Below are 16,615 nucleotides of genomic sequence, written 5' to 3' on the forward strand. Positions count from 1 at the left end.
AGGTTGACACTTTGGTATTATTAGAATTTTGTATCTTGCTCAATAGTTTTGGAACATCTAAAAGCACATTTTATAATCAAGTGTCCAACTAGAAGGATAAGAAGTATAGATAACCCAAATTTTAACAGCTCCTGAAAAATAGACTAAATCCTAGTGGGGCCTCCATCTGATCTCCAGGTGGGCTCAGACATCTAGTCTCAGATCCTACAGTCTTTTGTTTTACTGTATATGTAGAGACCAGAACAATGCTCTGTATCCTGATCTTTCAGTTGTCATTGATGATGGCCATCAGCATAGACTCTCTGCCTGGGGATCATCACATTCCTAAGGAACTCATAAGAGCAAAGTTATCAACTTATAGCAGCTGAGAGTGGCCATAACATCTACAGAGCATGTCTGGGTTAGTTAATCAGAGGTCATTCAAAGTTATAATATGGTTTTTTTCTTACAATATAGCTTCCCTTATGTCAACCTTGTGTCAACCAGTATCGTGAGAAGTGCTCTCAGGTTCTAGAGGTTGCCTACCAGTTTTCTCTTTGCTCTTCTTGTTATGCTAGGCTGTGTTGACATTTATTGCACTAACATGATTCATGAGGCATCTAAATTAAACATTTATTTTGAGAAAAAATAATTTATACTTTCAATATAGGTATATATTTGGATGACTGCTTGTGAGGTTCATGTTCCAAAGCTTACCACCTCAGAAGGTATCCATATCTGTTTTATACTTTAAGTTACACAAATGTGAATTACAGAAAGCTTATAATTACACAAGAAGTACTTCTTAGGACATAGTTTTAAAATTGAGAGATGCTTTCAATATTTTGTGGTGGTATATTTTTGTCTCTAAAGTTATTTGTTTATTTTTCATGTATTTAATATTTTTCCCCTATTTACTTACAAAAATAATTTGAAAATTGCCAAAAAATAGAAGCTTTGCATGTAGGTCGTTTACAACACCGAGAGTCCTGTAAACACAGAAGGAAAATCTAGATAGTTGTATTAGCAGCCAAAATACAGTATACTAACAGTGCATATAGCACATAAGTAGACAGATGTTTACTTCCAAAAATCTTGAAGCTTAAAGTTAAAAAAAATTAGCTATACAGTTTTCATTAGCTCATTAATGTGGATAAAGCCATTCTTCTTGATAATCAAGCATTTTTGGTCTGATATTTTCTAATGTAAAAATTTCATTATATGGATACTATATTATCTAATGGATTGTGAATATTATAAGTGATTTTTTCAACACACTTTTGAAGGTTTACAAAGAGAACAAGAAGCTTTTTATAAAGCTTTGATTTAAATTTCACAGAATAAAATATAAGAGTATTATACTGGATTGCAATTCTGGAAAATATTTGCTTAGAGGATTGAAGTAAACCACTTCTCTGATGATTTACTTGAGAGATCATAAAAAATAGGAATAGGCCATTATCATTCCTCTTTGATTATCACCACTAAATGGTTACTTAAACTGGGATCTCACAAGTATCACACAGGAAAAATATGAAAAGTTCATTAAATTTTCATTAAAAAGTTAAGATTGTGTAATTGAAATGTTCTTTAAAACTATAATATTCATGTTGGTGGTTTAATTTAATTATAAATAAAAAGAGGAGCTAGTCATATCTGGCCTTTCTTGGTTATTTACTCTGAGTGAACACTGACTCACTTTTCAGCTTGAGCAGAGCTTTCTTCACTTCCTTGTTCCTCAGGGTGTATACCACAGAGTTTATAAGGGGTGTCAGCACAGTAGAGAAAACTGCCACAACTCCATCCACTGCATCTTTGGAGCCTGGCCTCAAGTTAATGAAAATACCATGGCCAAAGAAACAAAGGACTTCAATGCAATGGGAGGCATGGGTCTGAAAGGCTTTGTGTCCCCTCTGAGGTGTGGGTCTTCAGGATGGAACAGACAATGGACACGGAGGACAGCACTATCAGGAGAAAGTAGCCTGAGGCCTGAACTCCAATGTTGACAAAGACCAGGATGTCCACGAATGCCCTCTACTGGGAGAACTTTTGGTATGGCAAGTCCATTGCAAATATAAGAATTATGGAAAAAGAAGAGAGAAAAAAAGGCCAACATTAGGAAAACCTACCCTTTGGGCTTGGTATGTGTTTGCTTAGGGCACAGGCTAAAGTCAGGAATGTTCCAGCAATGATAGCCCACTTCTTTGGCACTGGATTATGGTAACTGTAGGTGAAGAGTCAGGAGATTGGCACGTAACCTGCCTTCTGCCCAGATCCTTCTGACAAGCAGTATCTACAACGCGTGCTTCATGGTGATCATACATTGTGATAGAAAAGCAATGGCAGCAAACTGGTGGCACTGAATCACTGTGTACAGGAAAATCTCAGTATATGAGAATAATGTGGGCAGCAGAACCCTCATAATAAATGACCTGTCTTTGTTTGAAAGGTAAAGCAATCTTTGAAGACAAACTCATGTCAAACATAGAGACTTTTTCAAGCCAAAAAAAAAAAAGTACATGGTGTTTGAAGTTCCAAAGAAACAAGCAATAACTTCAAATACAACATTCCCCAAGAGGATACATAATTAATAGACAAGAGCAGGATAATAAAATAACTAATACATAATTAAAGATAAGACTAGGATAATAAAATACAGTTGCCAGCCCTTAGCAATTCTCGGTAAGATAAACTCAGACATCGATGTGTGGCTTTGCAGTTTAGAGAAGAGTCAACAGAAAGATATCAATGAAAGAAAAGTTTTTCTTAATATAAAGATCCTTCTAAATAAACAACTTTTAGATAGACGAGGTAAAAAGGCCGTTCAGAGTGTTGTTAAATTACATTTTGGATTGGCAGGCTGTTCTTTACAGTATCTATCTCTAAATTGAAGTTTCTAGTTTCAGGTAATCCTCATTAGTACTTTCCCCAAGGAAACTCTTTGAATAGAGTCTTACATTCATTTTTTTCCACATGTTTCATCTTATAACTCTTCATAAAACCAATGAAAAGCATTCTTCACAGTTTTCCCTCCCTTCACCATCCTGGACTAGCACAGTCCCTGCCCGTTAGCTTCTGCCTCCACACTAGGCATCTAATCTCTGTGCTTATCTGATTTCATTAAAGCCGTAGACCTTTCTCTGAGAGTAGTAAAAGAAATACTCGCCTAAGGACAAGACGCTCATCATATCCTGCCACTAGATTCATCATTACATGGGAGCATCAAAGATGATGGAGGAGACAAGAACACTATCTCAAATAAAATGTGATGGTGAGAAAGTGACGTTATTAGAATCCGCAAAACAGAAAAGCCTCTCACAAAACATCTCATTCAGATTTTGATAGACATCCCAGTTTCTACTTACTTTTGCTTAGACAGAAGCATATCTCTCGAAGTGCATGAGAATGTAAATAAACTTGGTCTTAATCTTCCTTTAAAATTTTTTTTCTCTACAGTCATAATTCGTATTATGGAAAGACTTGATAAGTAGTTCTTAATGTAGGCTTTTGTAACAGTAGAATTCTTAGTTCTGGGATGAAAACTAATAATGATTTCCTTGTAAAATCAGTTTTAATTGGAGATCATGACTGTTCTGATCAGAACAATTTACTTGGTGTGTGTCATAATATGACATTTATGATTATTTTACATGATTCTTTCTTGTTTCTCTGAGGCTAATTTTAAGTTACTTTGTATTTCTGAATGTACAGAAATTAATTCTTTGAACATGATAGTTAATAATGTTAATTGACACTGTACATATGTATTTATTAATGACACATTTCATTGCTCACTGAACTCTTATTGACTATCCCTTATTTGAAGGCATTGTTCTAAGTGTTTAAGATTTACAATTCCATCAAAGAACCTTTACAACCTAGATGGGAATGACAGGGAAGGGGAAAAAATGATTACAAATTACTGTTTTATCTTTATGCACAAGGATTATCATGGGTGCTTAATGAATATTATCTAATCCTGCCAAAATCTACATGAAGGAAGTGTTATTATTTAGGACTGAAGTGGAAGAAACTAATGCCCAGGAAGTTTAAGAGGCTCAATGTCACACAGCAAGTAAGTAGTGTTTCTGGAAAATCAACTGAAGTCTGTATTTCTTACTGTCTCTAAAGTGTTCCACTGAAGGAAGTCCATCAGTAAAAGTGCATACCACTAGAGAAACACAGAGGAGAAAAGCTTCTCCAAGTCACTGTCGTGGAAGAGACACTATTTGAGAGGAGTCTAGACTGAAGAATTTAGTAGTGGTTTATCAAACATTCCTGGACTCACAGCACAGCGTGTTTGAGAAAACCAGAGCTCAGCTTCAAACATGGGCATGTGACTAGAAATGCCTGCAGGAGTCAGCCTGTGAAGGGCCTTGTGTGATATGCTATAAAGTTTCTACTTCATACCACAGACTGTGGAGATCAGATGGTGTTCTAAAGGGTAACATAAATCAGTGTGGACAGGAGGCTGGACTGAGACTGGAGTAGTGGCTGGGATTCTCTTTAGGAGGCCATCTGGGTGAGATCAGGGTGTGAAAAGAGGTGGTGACAATTAGGAAGGAGAGTGGATGATAAATAAAGGAAAAATAATTAACAAATAGAGTAGTAGGACTTAATGGACAATCTGTAGAGTGAGAGAGTGAAAATGTAATAGTCTGCTCTTTGTTTCTGACTTGGGCATTTGAACACGTTGCAATGTCATTGCTCAAAATACTGAAGGGATGAAGGGAGATAATAATTTCTCTTGTGTAGTATCTTAATTATGTAAAAAGGCTCTGATGATCGATAGAGAATTACTCTCTTTGTTGTGTGTTCAGTATAAAGCTTAGCTTGCCATTCAGTTGGAGAGTATTTATGGTGCTTCTTGATACATATTAGGCTGAGGTTAGGAAAAACTTTAAACTACGTTATTTAACTATATTTCATAAGTACATCCATTCATCTACAAGCAGATTGGGTTGTGTGAAGTATCATAACAGAGGATAGAATAACATAACAACGTATATTGAAGGATCCTAATCAATCATCTTTCTGCCAATTTCCTCATCTATGAGTACTAAAAACTGATGAGTAACATAAGGATTCAATCAAGGGTCAAAATAAAATGTCAGTTCTTTTACTAATAAAGCTGGATTAAGAATGAAAGAGAATGCCCTTTCTTTCTCCTTCTAAAACCTTGGAACCAGCAGCATCTTGATCTGCCCTCCCCCTTCTGCTCTGGGGAAGCAGGACCCTGACTTCAGCCAACTGGTTGCCAAGCAACCCAGGGAGAGCTGCCTGGATCATCCAGCAGACTATCCTGCTGCTCTCTCTTCAGAACAGAACATAAATTGATTTAATATCAAGGATACACGGTACTCTCAGCCAAAAATGCATTCTCTAATCTATTTCTCATCATGAATTATGTCAAGACATGTTTTTCAATATAATTCAACAGAAGAACCCGCAAAATGAACATGAACAGTGTTAAAATATGCCAAATAATATAATGCCAACAAAATTAAACTGCATATGAATATCAATTCTGAATATGAATCTTCTGAAATCTGAATTTCAGAAAGAAATTAAAATATAAATATGAAATACCCTTTTGTTGAACGTTAAAGTCCAAAGAATTAAGATTCCACACTTCTTCCCTCCACAATTTCATATCCTTCTTGTTCTAAGACTGAGGCGCCTTATTTGGGGTCATGGTTCCTTCTGCCGTGGCTCATTTCTGGTCTCTCTCCTTGCAATGGGATGACGCTCCCGCAGTACTTCCAGTGTGAATTGCTCCAACACAAAAGCTCTTAATTAGTGTCCACTTTCTCAAGTGGTAATAGATCATTTTCACAAAATCAGCCCAATGCCTAAAATATTAAAAACTAAAACAAAGCCCAGCCATATACCAATATCCCAAGCAAAAGAATATTTTCAGGACACAGTACATGATTTAATTTCAACCCAATTGCTATTACAACCAAAAACTATGTGAGAGACCTAGTGGTTCTGGAGGGTAGGAGCATAGACAGAGAAATGTGAGAGAAAGGAGAAAATCTTGATGTCACCCCTATCGGGATGCCAGTCGGTCTGTGCAGGTTGCTTGGAGCCCATAAACTCTGAATTTGGATTTAAAATTAAATCGTGAGAAATATTCTTTTGAGAGGTTTATTATGGCATTAGGCTTCCATTAGGGAAAGGATTCACATATAAATAGTTCTCCTTGGTGGAGGAATTTGAGATATTCTTGGTTTTAGCAATATTCAGAAATTTACACTGGTGACAACATAGTCTTCTGGTTTTACTTAAGATGTCCTTCAATTGATGTCAGTTTCTTAAATTTAGTGTCCATGTTCATTTTATTCACTTCCTAACTATTTTACTGATCCTAACTATTGTACATAATATGTGATCAAGAAATATGTGTTGACTAATAATACATAATCCAATACATGCTTAACATTAATTTCCATTTCACTTGAGCCTTGCTTTCTGTCACAGCAATTATGAATGCAGTACAGTCATGCATCACTTAACTATGGGGATATGTGCTGAGAAATGTGTCGTCAGGCGATTTTGTCATTGTGTGAACATCACAGTGTGTATTTACACACACAAACCTAGATGGTATAGCCTACTGCATACCTAGGCTATGTGGTACGAATCTTATGGGACCACCATTGTTTATCCAGTACTTCATTGACTGAAACATCGTTATGCTTTGCATGACTTTGTAGTAATTCTAACTCATTTTACAATCAAGGTACCCCACATTCATAACTCTGTAAGCAATGTTTATGGCCTTGCATTCTCCTCAGCCAAACTTTCCCTCACTCTACAAAGGTGATTTGCTCTATGTTTGATTGCACAACACTGGATCCCACACTACTCAGTGCTCATCTCCTACATATGTTCCAAAACTGTTAGGAGTTTGCCATTTCACTGTTTCTTGCCCACTTAAATGAGTTTTAGGCAAAGTTATTTCAAATCATGTGCTCACAGGTGATAGTTTAAGGAAAACTATGAAGATTTCATATTGATATGTTAATGGACAAAGAAGTCTTCTGGGCCTAGGTGATTTGGCTTCAGGGTTTCTGGCTAGTAGAGGAGAGGACAATTTTGTGTTGTAGAAAATGTGAAATTCCAAAACAGTACCAGGTGGTGGAAGAGTGTAATGTGAGACAAAGTGTTGAGTGAAATGGACGATGGAATTCTTAATTTGATCCCCTAAGAATTCTGGGAAATGGTTTCCTTTCCTAATTCTGCAGCACCTAGTTCAGGAATGTATTCACAGGAGAGTCCATGGACTGCAGCATCTCAGAGCAATGGTTGAGGATTTTGTGATGGACCGAATTTACTGTGTCCTCCGCCCTATAATTCTGTTGTGTATTCCTGTAATACTGAGAATTATGAGGTATTTCTGTCCCAGGTTGAGGCAGTTGGCAGCATATATATACACAGGGATAGTCTAATCTTATGTTCTAATGTCCATTAGTCTGAGTCTGAAGGGACTCAATGATGTTTCTAGAGGTAAACTCACTCATTCCTATACTATCATTAACAGCCCTGGGTTCAATGGTAAAATTTAAGTCCAAGAATATTGTATCTTCTGTCTTGAGAAATGTTGCTGGTGTCTCTGTAATATATCATGATTGTGCCACTTGTCTTCTATATCTTCAGAATAATAAATTCTGTTTTTTGGTTGACTGATGTCATTGCCTAGTGTTTCATATCTATATTTGCAACTAGCAGGCACTAAGAAAGTGAAAGAAAAATTGTTTTCATTTGTTGGATAATTTAGCAAGGATTTCATTCCAAGAAAACATGTGTTTTTCAGTCCCATTATTATTATTATTTTCAGTCCCATTATTCTTCCCTCTATCCATAATCCCATTTCCCCAACCAGATAAAATGATCCACAGTAATACAGAATGACAGAATTAGTATGTCAGAGTTGGAAGGGAACTTAGAAGGCATCTAGTCAGGTGGAAAAATCTTGTTTTGATATCTTTCACATCTCCTCCCCAAGGAGATAAAGTCTTAATATGATCATCTCATCTCATGATTGCAGCTGACAGCCTTTATCATATTCTCAAGAAGATAGGTATCATATGCTTAACCCACTCTTAGAATGTCATTTTGATATAAATAAATAGGGCAAAAGGGAAAACTCTTCCTTACAGTAGAAAGCTAATTAATAAATATAGTAGGAATGATAAATTGGAAAATCATTATTTGGCAAATATCATACAATAATTGATTCAGGCAAGAATCATCCATGTATGCTAAAACTAACAGGTAAAAATTTGAGGAGTAACAGGATATTTATATAATTTCAAAGTACTTCTCTCTCTAAAAAAGATCACTATTTATGAGGAAATTGAAGTAATAATTAGCACTTGATTAATCTGGCAGCTACCACCTTAAAAGAATGATCAGCATTAACCTCACTAGTAATGGGACAAAAGCACAACACTTGCCTCCTGATATGATGTATTGGAAAGAACACAACATCATTTCTGAGTCAGTCCTGCCCAAAATGCATAATCTGAATCTAATAGGAAGGAAACATCAGACAAACTAAAATTGATGGATGTCCTACAAAATATCAAGCTTAAAATCTTTGATAACATTAATGTCCTGGAATACAATGGAATACATGACTGAAGAAATATTTTAGATGAAAGGAAACCAAAGAGAAATAACTTTATGCAATCCATGACTCTGGAAATTTTCTTTTTTCTTTTTTCTTTTTGCTATAAAGGATATTATTGGAATAGTTGGTAAAATATAAAGAATGTCTGTAGATTACATAAAGAGGTGTATCAATGTTAATTTCCTGGTTTTGATAACTATATTATAGTTGTATAAGGAGGTATTCTTGTTTTAAGAAAACACACTCCAAGTAAGGTGTGAGGGGAAAGAGGACATTATGTCTGCAACTTATCACATCTACAACTTATTGTGGTTTAGAAAATAAAGTGAGTGTGTTTGTATGTGTATATATATATATAAGAGGGAATAAAGCAAATATAATAACATTTTTGGAATCTGAGTAAAGGGTATACATGGATTCTTTGTACTACTTTTCCAACTTTTCTGTAAGTCTGACATTGTGTCTAAATTTAAAAAGTAATTTGATGAAGTTTATAGGGGTGCTTCATGAGAACATAAAGGTTAAAAATTATTTATTTTGTATTAGATTTTTTATGTTTAAAAGCTGTTATATGTTTTATGTTAGGAGAAATGAAAGTTCAGATTCAATAAAAATGCCCTCTTACAACAAAATGATTAATTCTTGTTTATTAGGTATTTTTATGGTTATGATGACTTGTCTGGAAATTAAGCAAAGTTATGTAGCATCAAGATCATCTGTAAATTTCTCAGTTGCGTTTATAAGTTTGTGAAGCAGAAAAAGAAGTGATCTGCAAATCAGAAGCTCTGGTTTCTACTTTTGATTCTGCCATTGACTAAACACATTTCTCAATCCAGGCTCTTAGCCTATAAACTCTTCGCTTCTGTGGAAAGTGAAGAAATTGGAGGACAGAAGGAGGACAGGACTAGTTGGAATTACATTTTAATACACATTAGAGGAAAATTGTTAGGGTAAAATTCAAAGAGACTTTCTAAATCATTTTACTTTTACAAGTGCATATTATTTTTTAGTATTGCCACCTGTTTCTTTGTAGTGACATGTGATAAAACGCGGAAAACAAAAAGTGTGTGTGTGTCTGAGTGTGTTTAAAGAACAGAAGAGTGGGAGTTGTAAAGCATATGCCTATTTCAACATTCGCATGCCAAACGGGGAGTTTAAGGAAGAAAAAAAATGAGTGTTTACATTTAGGAAGATGGAAAGCAATTAATATGAATCCTTGGAGTTTAGAGGAAGAAAGAGGTTAATGTGTATGAATGCAGCTGACGACATCATGATAGGGCTTAAAGAATAACAATGACTATTGTGTTTTTTGGGTAACAGAACGTTTAAAATGATAAAAACATTGCTATAATGGAAGCTATTTTTTTGATATTTATAGTAAAGAGATACAGAAAATTGAGCTATTACATTTTATCTTTTAACATTTGATGTTTAATATTTCAGTTCAATTGTTGCCTATCTGAAGGCTGTAACTTCAGCGTAACTAACGTTGTGTTACCTCACAAGGTTGTGGTTCTCCTGCCCAGTGCATACGAACACCTAACTAATTACAACATCAGCTTTTGGGGGAGAAATCGGCTTTATTCTATTTTAATCAGCTAGATCGATCTGCAGGGTGACAGGTGGCGTGTGCCCTCAGATCTGCCTCCCTGATTCAGGATTTGGGGCAAAATTTAAGAAGTTAGGGAGAACAGGCTGGCAAACACGGAAATGCTAGTGGTACAGGTTTTGATTGGTGGATTCGAGCATTTATGGCAAGGTTTTAAACATTTATGACAGGGCTCTAAACATTTCTGATGAGATTTTAAACTTTTATGAGAGGGTGCTAAACATTTGTGATGAGGTATGGAAGGAATTTTAACCCTGGATTTTCCTGAATGAGAGACCCCTCTCTTTTTGATAAGAGTCTGACTTTTAAGTTCCGGTCATGTCCTGGTCCTTTGGTTATGTGGGGATATGTCCTTTAGTTATGAAGATCTTTGGTTCTGTGGTAATTTCAGGTCAGGATTTCTTCTGTGCATGCCCTGGCTACATGACTGCAGATTTTCTGAAAGACAAGTCTTAATCCCTCTGTTGATAAGAGCTGAGATCAGTTGAACTGGCACTGGAGGGCCCACAGTTACAGTTACCTGAAATCGGATTAGTGTCCTTTTGATTTCTAGCCACAGTGACTACCTAATTACTTGTAAGGTACAATTACAGGGTCTCACATTACAGATTCTTATACAGCAAATCACAAAGCACTGGTGATTGACATTTCCTGTCACTGGAGCTCATTTAATATTTCCTAATAGCTCACTCCACACTCAGTGTGATGGTTATAGTTTCTACCTAGGAAACTTATTTTTAATCATCTGAGATGTTAGGCAGGAACTGAAGGGAAGAGAAGCAAGAAAATAATAATTCTATTATGAAAAATACTGTTTCACTTCTAAAGTAGATATTTATTATTATTTTTGGGTTTTTTTTGTTTAGTGTACTATTAATTCTCTGGTTATTTCCAAAAATGACTTAATGTGGGCTACAAGAAAAGCCATAAAGAACTGGTAGGTAAAATATAAAAAGAGAAAACAAACTTAGGAAAACAAGAATGAGAATATATTAAGTTCACATAGTATCTATAAATAAAATGTACCTATTTGTTTTCCTTAGCATTATGGATCACAGAGATTAGAGAAGTCAAAACAAATTTTATAAATCTTACTATGAGAAAAAAAGAAACATATTCTTTTCAATGGAGAAGCAAGTTTATCGCTACATGAATTTAAATGAAAATTCTAACTTGGGTTTTCTGTAACACATAGGGATAAACTAATATTCCTTGTTTGGGAAAAACATGTAGTAGCATATTTAAACTAGATTGGGCTTTTTTGGTTTGTCTGTTTTTTACTATATTTTACAAAACTAATGCTGATTCTTTTAGGGGATAATGGGAAATGATTCAAGTTCGTAGCCTTCCAGGACTCTAATAATACAGAAAGAATATCCAGATACCAAAGGAATGTGCACACTAGAAAAATCTTTAAATCCCATTAGACTTCACTAAAAAGATCTTACTTTAAACATTACTTGAATGAATTTGAGTTTTGGTGCTTATTGGCAGAAAATTGGAGATTATACTCTACGAGAAAAAAGGATATTGAGTTATTCTATTCTGTATTAAGCTAGGCTCTCTCGAAATTTTTTTCCATTCTCTCTTCACTCTAGACACATATGAATGAATTTTCTTGTTTGTTTGTTTTTTTGTTCAAGGAAGATTAGCCCTGAGCTAACATCTGTGCCCATCTTCCACTATTTTATATGTGGGACACCTGCCACAGCATGGCTTGATAAATGGTGCTAGGTCTGTGCCCAGAATCCAAACCAGTGAATCAGGGGCCATCGAAGTAGGGTGCATGAAGGTAACTGCTGTGCCACCAGGGCTGGCACATGAATGCACTTTTAACTGAGATTATGAGAAAGAAAATAAGTTCTCTTAACTCTTTGGAAGATTTAAAGAACTAAGAAATGCTTTGTGGAGAATGATGCTGCTGGGAGAGCATCCATGCAGTGTAAGAATCAGTTCAATATCTGCTAAATGACTCCATTAATTAGATTTTATTATGAAACAGGGAAATATGAAAACAGACATATATTTTAAAAGTTAGCAAGTTTAAGTGATATATTTATTCAGAGTACATTTAATTTCAACATGTCGTGGAAGCTGCAGATGAGAATTTGTCCTAAGAAATGGAGAAACAAACTTTGTCCAGCAAAGTTTTAGAGTTTCTCACTTATTTTTCAGAGCCAAACCTCTTTTAGGAAATACATTCCTCAGGGCTGATTTTACATCCTTGTTCCTCAGGCTATAGATCAGTGGGTTCAACATGGGGGTTACAAGATTATTGAATACCTGAACTGTAGCACCAAGCAAGGCACTCGGATTGGGCTGTAGATAGATGATGATCACTGGCCCATAAGCACAAAAAATTGCAGTGATGTGTGCACTGCAGGTGGAGAATGCTCGTTGCCTGCCCTCTGCTGAGCGAATTTTTGATATGGAGATCCCAATTCTAGCATAAGAAACAAGGATGAGAAAAAAGCAAATGAGAGACAAAAGACCAACATTTGTAAAACCCACCCTCTGAGCTAGAGATGTATCACCACAGGCTAGAGGTAAGATTGCAGGTATGTCACAGAAGTAATAGCCCACCTCATTAGAGCCACAGTAGGACAATTGGAAGGTGAGGGAGGTTAGGGTAATGGCATGGACACATCCACCTATCCAGGTCCCTGTGGCCAAGATGAAGCAGAACTTGTGGTTCATTATGACCATGTATCTCAAAGGGTAGCATATGGCAACAAAGCGGTCATAAGCCATGACTGTGTACAGAAAACCCTCAGTACAGCCCAGGAAATGGTAGAAGAAGAGCTGGGACACACAGCCCTGTAAAGAGATACCTTGACTCTGCCCTGAAAGGTATAACAGCATCTTGGGAGCAGTTGTTGAAGAGAAACCCAAGTCAAACATGGAGAGATTTCCCAAGAAAAAATACATGGGAGTGTGAAGCTGAGAGGACGAGATGATAGCTGTAAGGATGAGCACATTTCCCAAGAGAGTACATAAATATAATGATAAAAACAGGAGAAAAAGCACCGTCTCTAGGCCCTCTGTCTCAGGGATTCCCAGCAGGATGAATTCAGTCACCATTGTGTGATTTCTCATTTTTATGGAAGAATCAACTCGTGTGTGTCTGTGAAAAGAAATTTGTGGTTAAATTTAGTATGCAAATTACATGTGTTTGAACTGGTGAAATGGAAAAGGATGAAATGATCTAGATTTTTAGAGAGTGGTGCTTCCTGTTAGAATTGTCTTGATTTGCCTGCTTCTCTCCATACTGGATGTCTCTCTGCAGTGTAGTTTCTATTTACAGATGATCCTTTTTACAATATCACCAAGAGGCCTTACATGACCAACCTCCTAGCCTCCATTCATCATATACATTACTAAATCGCATTAATTCTTAATATACTTTGTGATTCTAAATGGATAAATATAAAGACTTAATGTTTTTATAACAAATAAGTTTCCATCCAAGTTTCTTATATTCATCTAAGACAATTTGGTTAAAGTAACTCTCCAAAAATCATTTAGGATCATAGAAGCCATGCTTAGAAAAGATACAGAATCTTTTCCACTTCGCCTTCCTTGGTATGCTGGTCAGCATTGACAAAGTAGCCAAAAGAAGGGTCTTCGATAGCTTTTAATGAACAAAAAGTTACATTAACAGGTCCCATAAGCTCTGGATTTTACTACATGTGACTAACAGGTAGTCTCCATTTTCCTGAATTTGTACAATGAGTAACTGATAGTCCCCTTTCTGACTCCAAAATCTGTAATAGTTTAAGCAGATCCAACTTAAGCAATTGCCCAATTTTATTATAAATTCACATGGGTAGGAGTCGTAGAGACTCATTTCTAATTTCCATATTTTGAAAAATTTTGATTTCTTTTTCTACTTTTTAAAAATTTTCCAACACAGTCAGATCTGTAAATTATAGATCAATCTATCAGTTCTATTGCCTAAAACCCTATCTATCTCTTTTTATTTTTTTAATTGTGAGAGGATGGACTGAGAGCCAAAATAAAATAAAAGTGAAAGACAAAATTTGGGTGCTTAAATGGCAAAAAGGGAACATCACTTGCTGGTGCTTTGAATGTTGTTTTCCTTTCCTAATCCAGCAGAAGGAAGGAGTCCTCCCCTGCCTAAATCATTACCAGCCTGAACTCTGCAGGGAAATATCTTGAATTCTTCTCTTTTTCAGTCACTTTCAAATAGAGTGTCACAAATCTAAATGTGCTTAAGCTCCCTTACAGTAATTTCCTTTCCAACTCCAAGAAGTGCAATAATTTCCAAACACAGGAGATTTTAAATAACCTTGGTTTCCCTTTGGGTATTAATCCCCCAAGTCAGGGCTCTTACTGAGTCAGGGAATGATTAACTACTGGGTATAATTACACCTTAGAAATGAGAGGGAGAAGGAAACTAATTAAAGATTAAAACTTTTGTGATTTCCTTTATAAAATATACTTCAGTGGTATAATAATTGCTTTGGCACACTTATCATATGTGTTTATATGTATAGTTTCATATTTAATGCTTTTTCATATTTATGTGTTGTTTTATGAATAAATTACGTTATTTTACCACATTGTACCAATGTGATTGACTTATTGCAAGGGACAGTAACTGGGGTAGTTGAGAGAATTAAATAAATGTATGAAAATCTAGGCTCATTAAAGAGTGGGAACTAGGGCAGGTCCAGGTGTCTCAGCAGTAAGAACGTATGGAGCAGCCTCAGGGCGCTGCCATCACATGATTCAGCCTCAGCTGCCTATGGCTTCTGTGTACCCCAGATCAAGATCCAAATCTGGTTTCCTTGACTGGGTCACAAGTTTACCTCTGTGGCCAGGGTTCGGGGACAGTTGAATGGAGATGGGCAATTCTTCAAAGGGGAAAGGCCCATTGCCAGGAGAATGGGGGAAGAAATATGCAGAGAGGTCAAAAGGAATTTTAAGCTATCACTTGAAGTATCTGTCCTAGACTACTTGGTATCTGTTCAAGCTTCTGAGTTAAATGCCTTGCATACTCAATAAGTATTTGAGGAAAGTAGATTCCCAAATTCCTTATTGAATACATTCATTCATTTGCTTATTTATGCATACATAGATTCATTTATTCCAGCTAATACTGAGTACCAATTATGTCAGACAGGACATTAATTATTTGCCAGGAGAGCCAGAAAGTTCGAGAGAGTCCCTCTGCTCAAAAAACTTAGACTCTATCTGAGAGGAAAAGAGGGTGTTACAGTCTTATTTAAACCTCAAAGAACACTGATGAAGTCTTTCACAGATGAGGAAAGTTAGGATCAAAGAATTTAAATAACTAGCCCCAAATTATGAAGCTACTCTGAAAGGAAATGGGATTTGGCCTCTTCTTTAGGACTTTTGGACATAAAGTTTCTGATCATCAAGTTTCAGTATCTAAGGAGTTATACTATTCCAAATATATCTGGAATTATGACTTAAAAATTAGAAGTAATGTTTCTGTTGCACCATTAACTAATGATAAAAGATTATAAAAGTTATTGATTCTACCATCCTAGTCATCCCTGATTACTTTTAATGTTTTTAAGCATGACGACTGACTTGAAAAATAGTTTGTACAGCCAAATAAGATGATAAATACACTTCTCACAAGGAAATAAAATACTATTAAATTTACCTTGGTCTGGTAAAAATTTATTCAGGTGAAAATGACATGGATTCTTTTAGATGTCCAACCGGACATTTTAGAATCAGGTGGCATGTGCAAAACTAATATCATGGTCACAGTGTAAACACAAATCTACATTCTCAAAAGGTCAGATGTTTCCAGTGATGATACTTCTTACAGAACAAAGAGTGATCAGACCACAATAGGACAGACTAACAAAATAACTGAGAAAGTTTTCTTATTTTCATGTTTAATTTCCTCCAGAAAGTGTAAAGAGGTTCCAGACTTATCACATACAAGAAAAGCATAATGGTAAATTGTATTTTATCTGTATTTTTTAGGCAAAGCTTCAATTTGTTTTTTATAAAAATAAATTGTTATTTTAAGCCTCTAAGTTTTATTATTGCATTTTATATAGCAACAGACAACTGAACCGTTAATTCTTGACCTTGAAGCTGAACCCGTAAAGGCAGCTTTCATCCATCCTTCTGTTACTTATTTATTTATTTGTGGGGAAGATTCACCCTGAGCTAAAATCCATTGCCAATCCTCCTCTATTTTTTTCGCTTGAGGAAAATTAGCCCTGAGCTAACATCTGTGCTGGTCTTCCTCTGCTTTGTATGTGGGATGCCTTCACAGCACGGTTGATGAGTTGAGTAGATCCACAAACCTGTCTGCAAACCCAGCCACCAAAGTGGAGCACACAGAACTTTAGCCACTTGGCCGTGAAGCCAGCCCCCAT

The 16,615-nt window shown here is 35.9% G+C and overlaps 1 protein-coding gene across 1 annotated transcript; it reads right to left on the reverse strand.

The window, feature by feature from the left end:
* Positions 1-1,649: 1,649 nt before the first annotated feature.
* On the reverse strand, positions 1,650-13,322 carry LOC103550118 (putative olfactory receptor 10D4). The gene is given in 3 exon segments (XM_070626659.1): positions 1,650-1,887; positions 1,889-2,013; positions 12,738-13,322. Coding segments are annotated over 3 exon segments (948 nt in total).
* Positions 13,323-16,615: the final 3,293 nt, after the last annotated feature.

Source organism: Equus przewalskii, chromosome 6 (genome assembly GCF_037783145.1).
Source record: "Equus przewalskii isolate Varuska chromosome 6, EquPr2, whole genome shotgun sequence".
Lineage (NCBI taxonomy): Eukaryota > Metazoa > Chordata > Mammalia > Perissodactyla > Equidae > Equus > Equus przewalskii.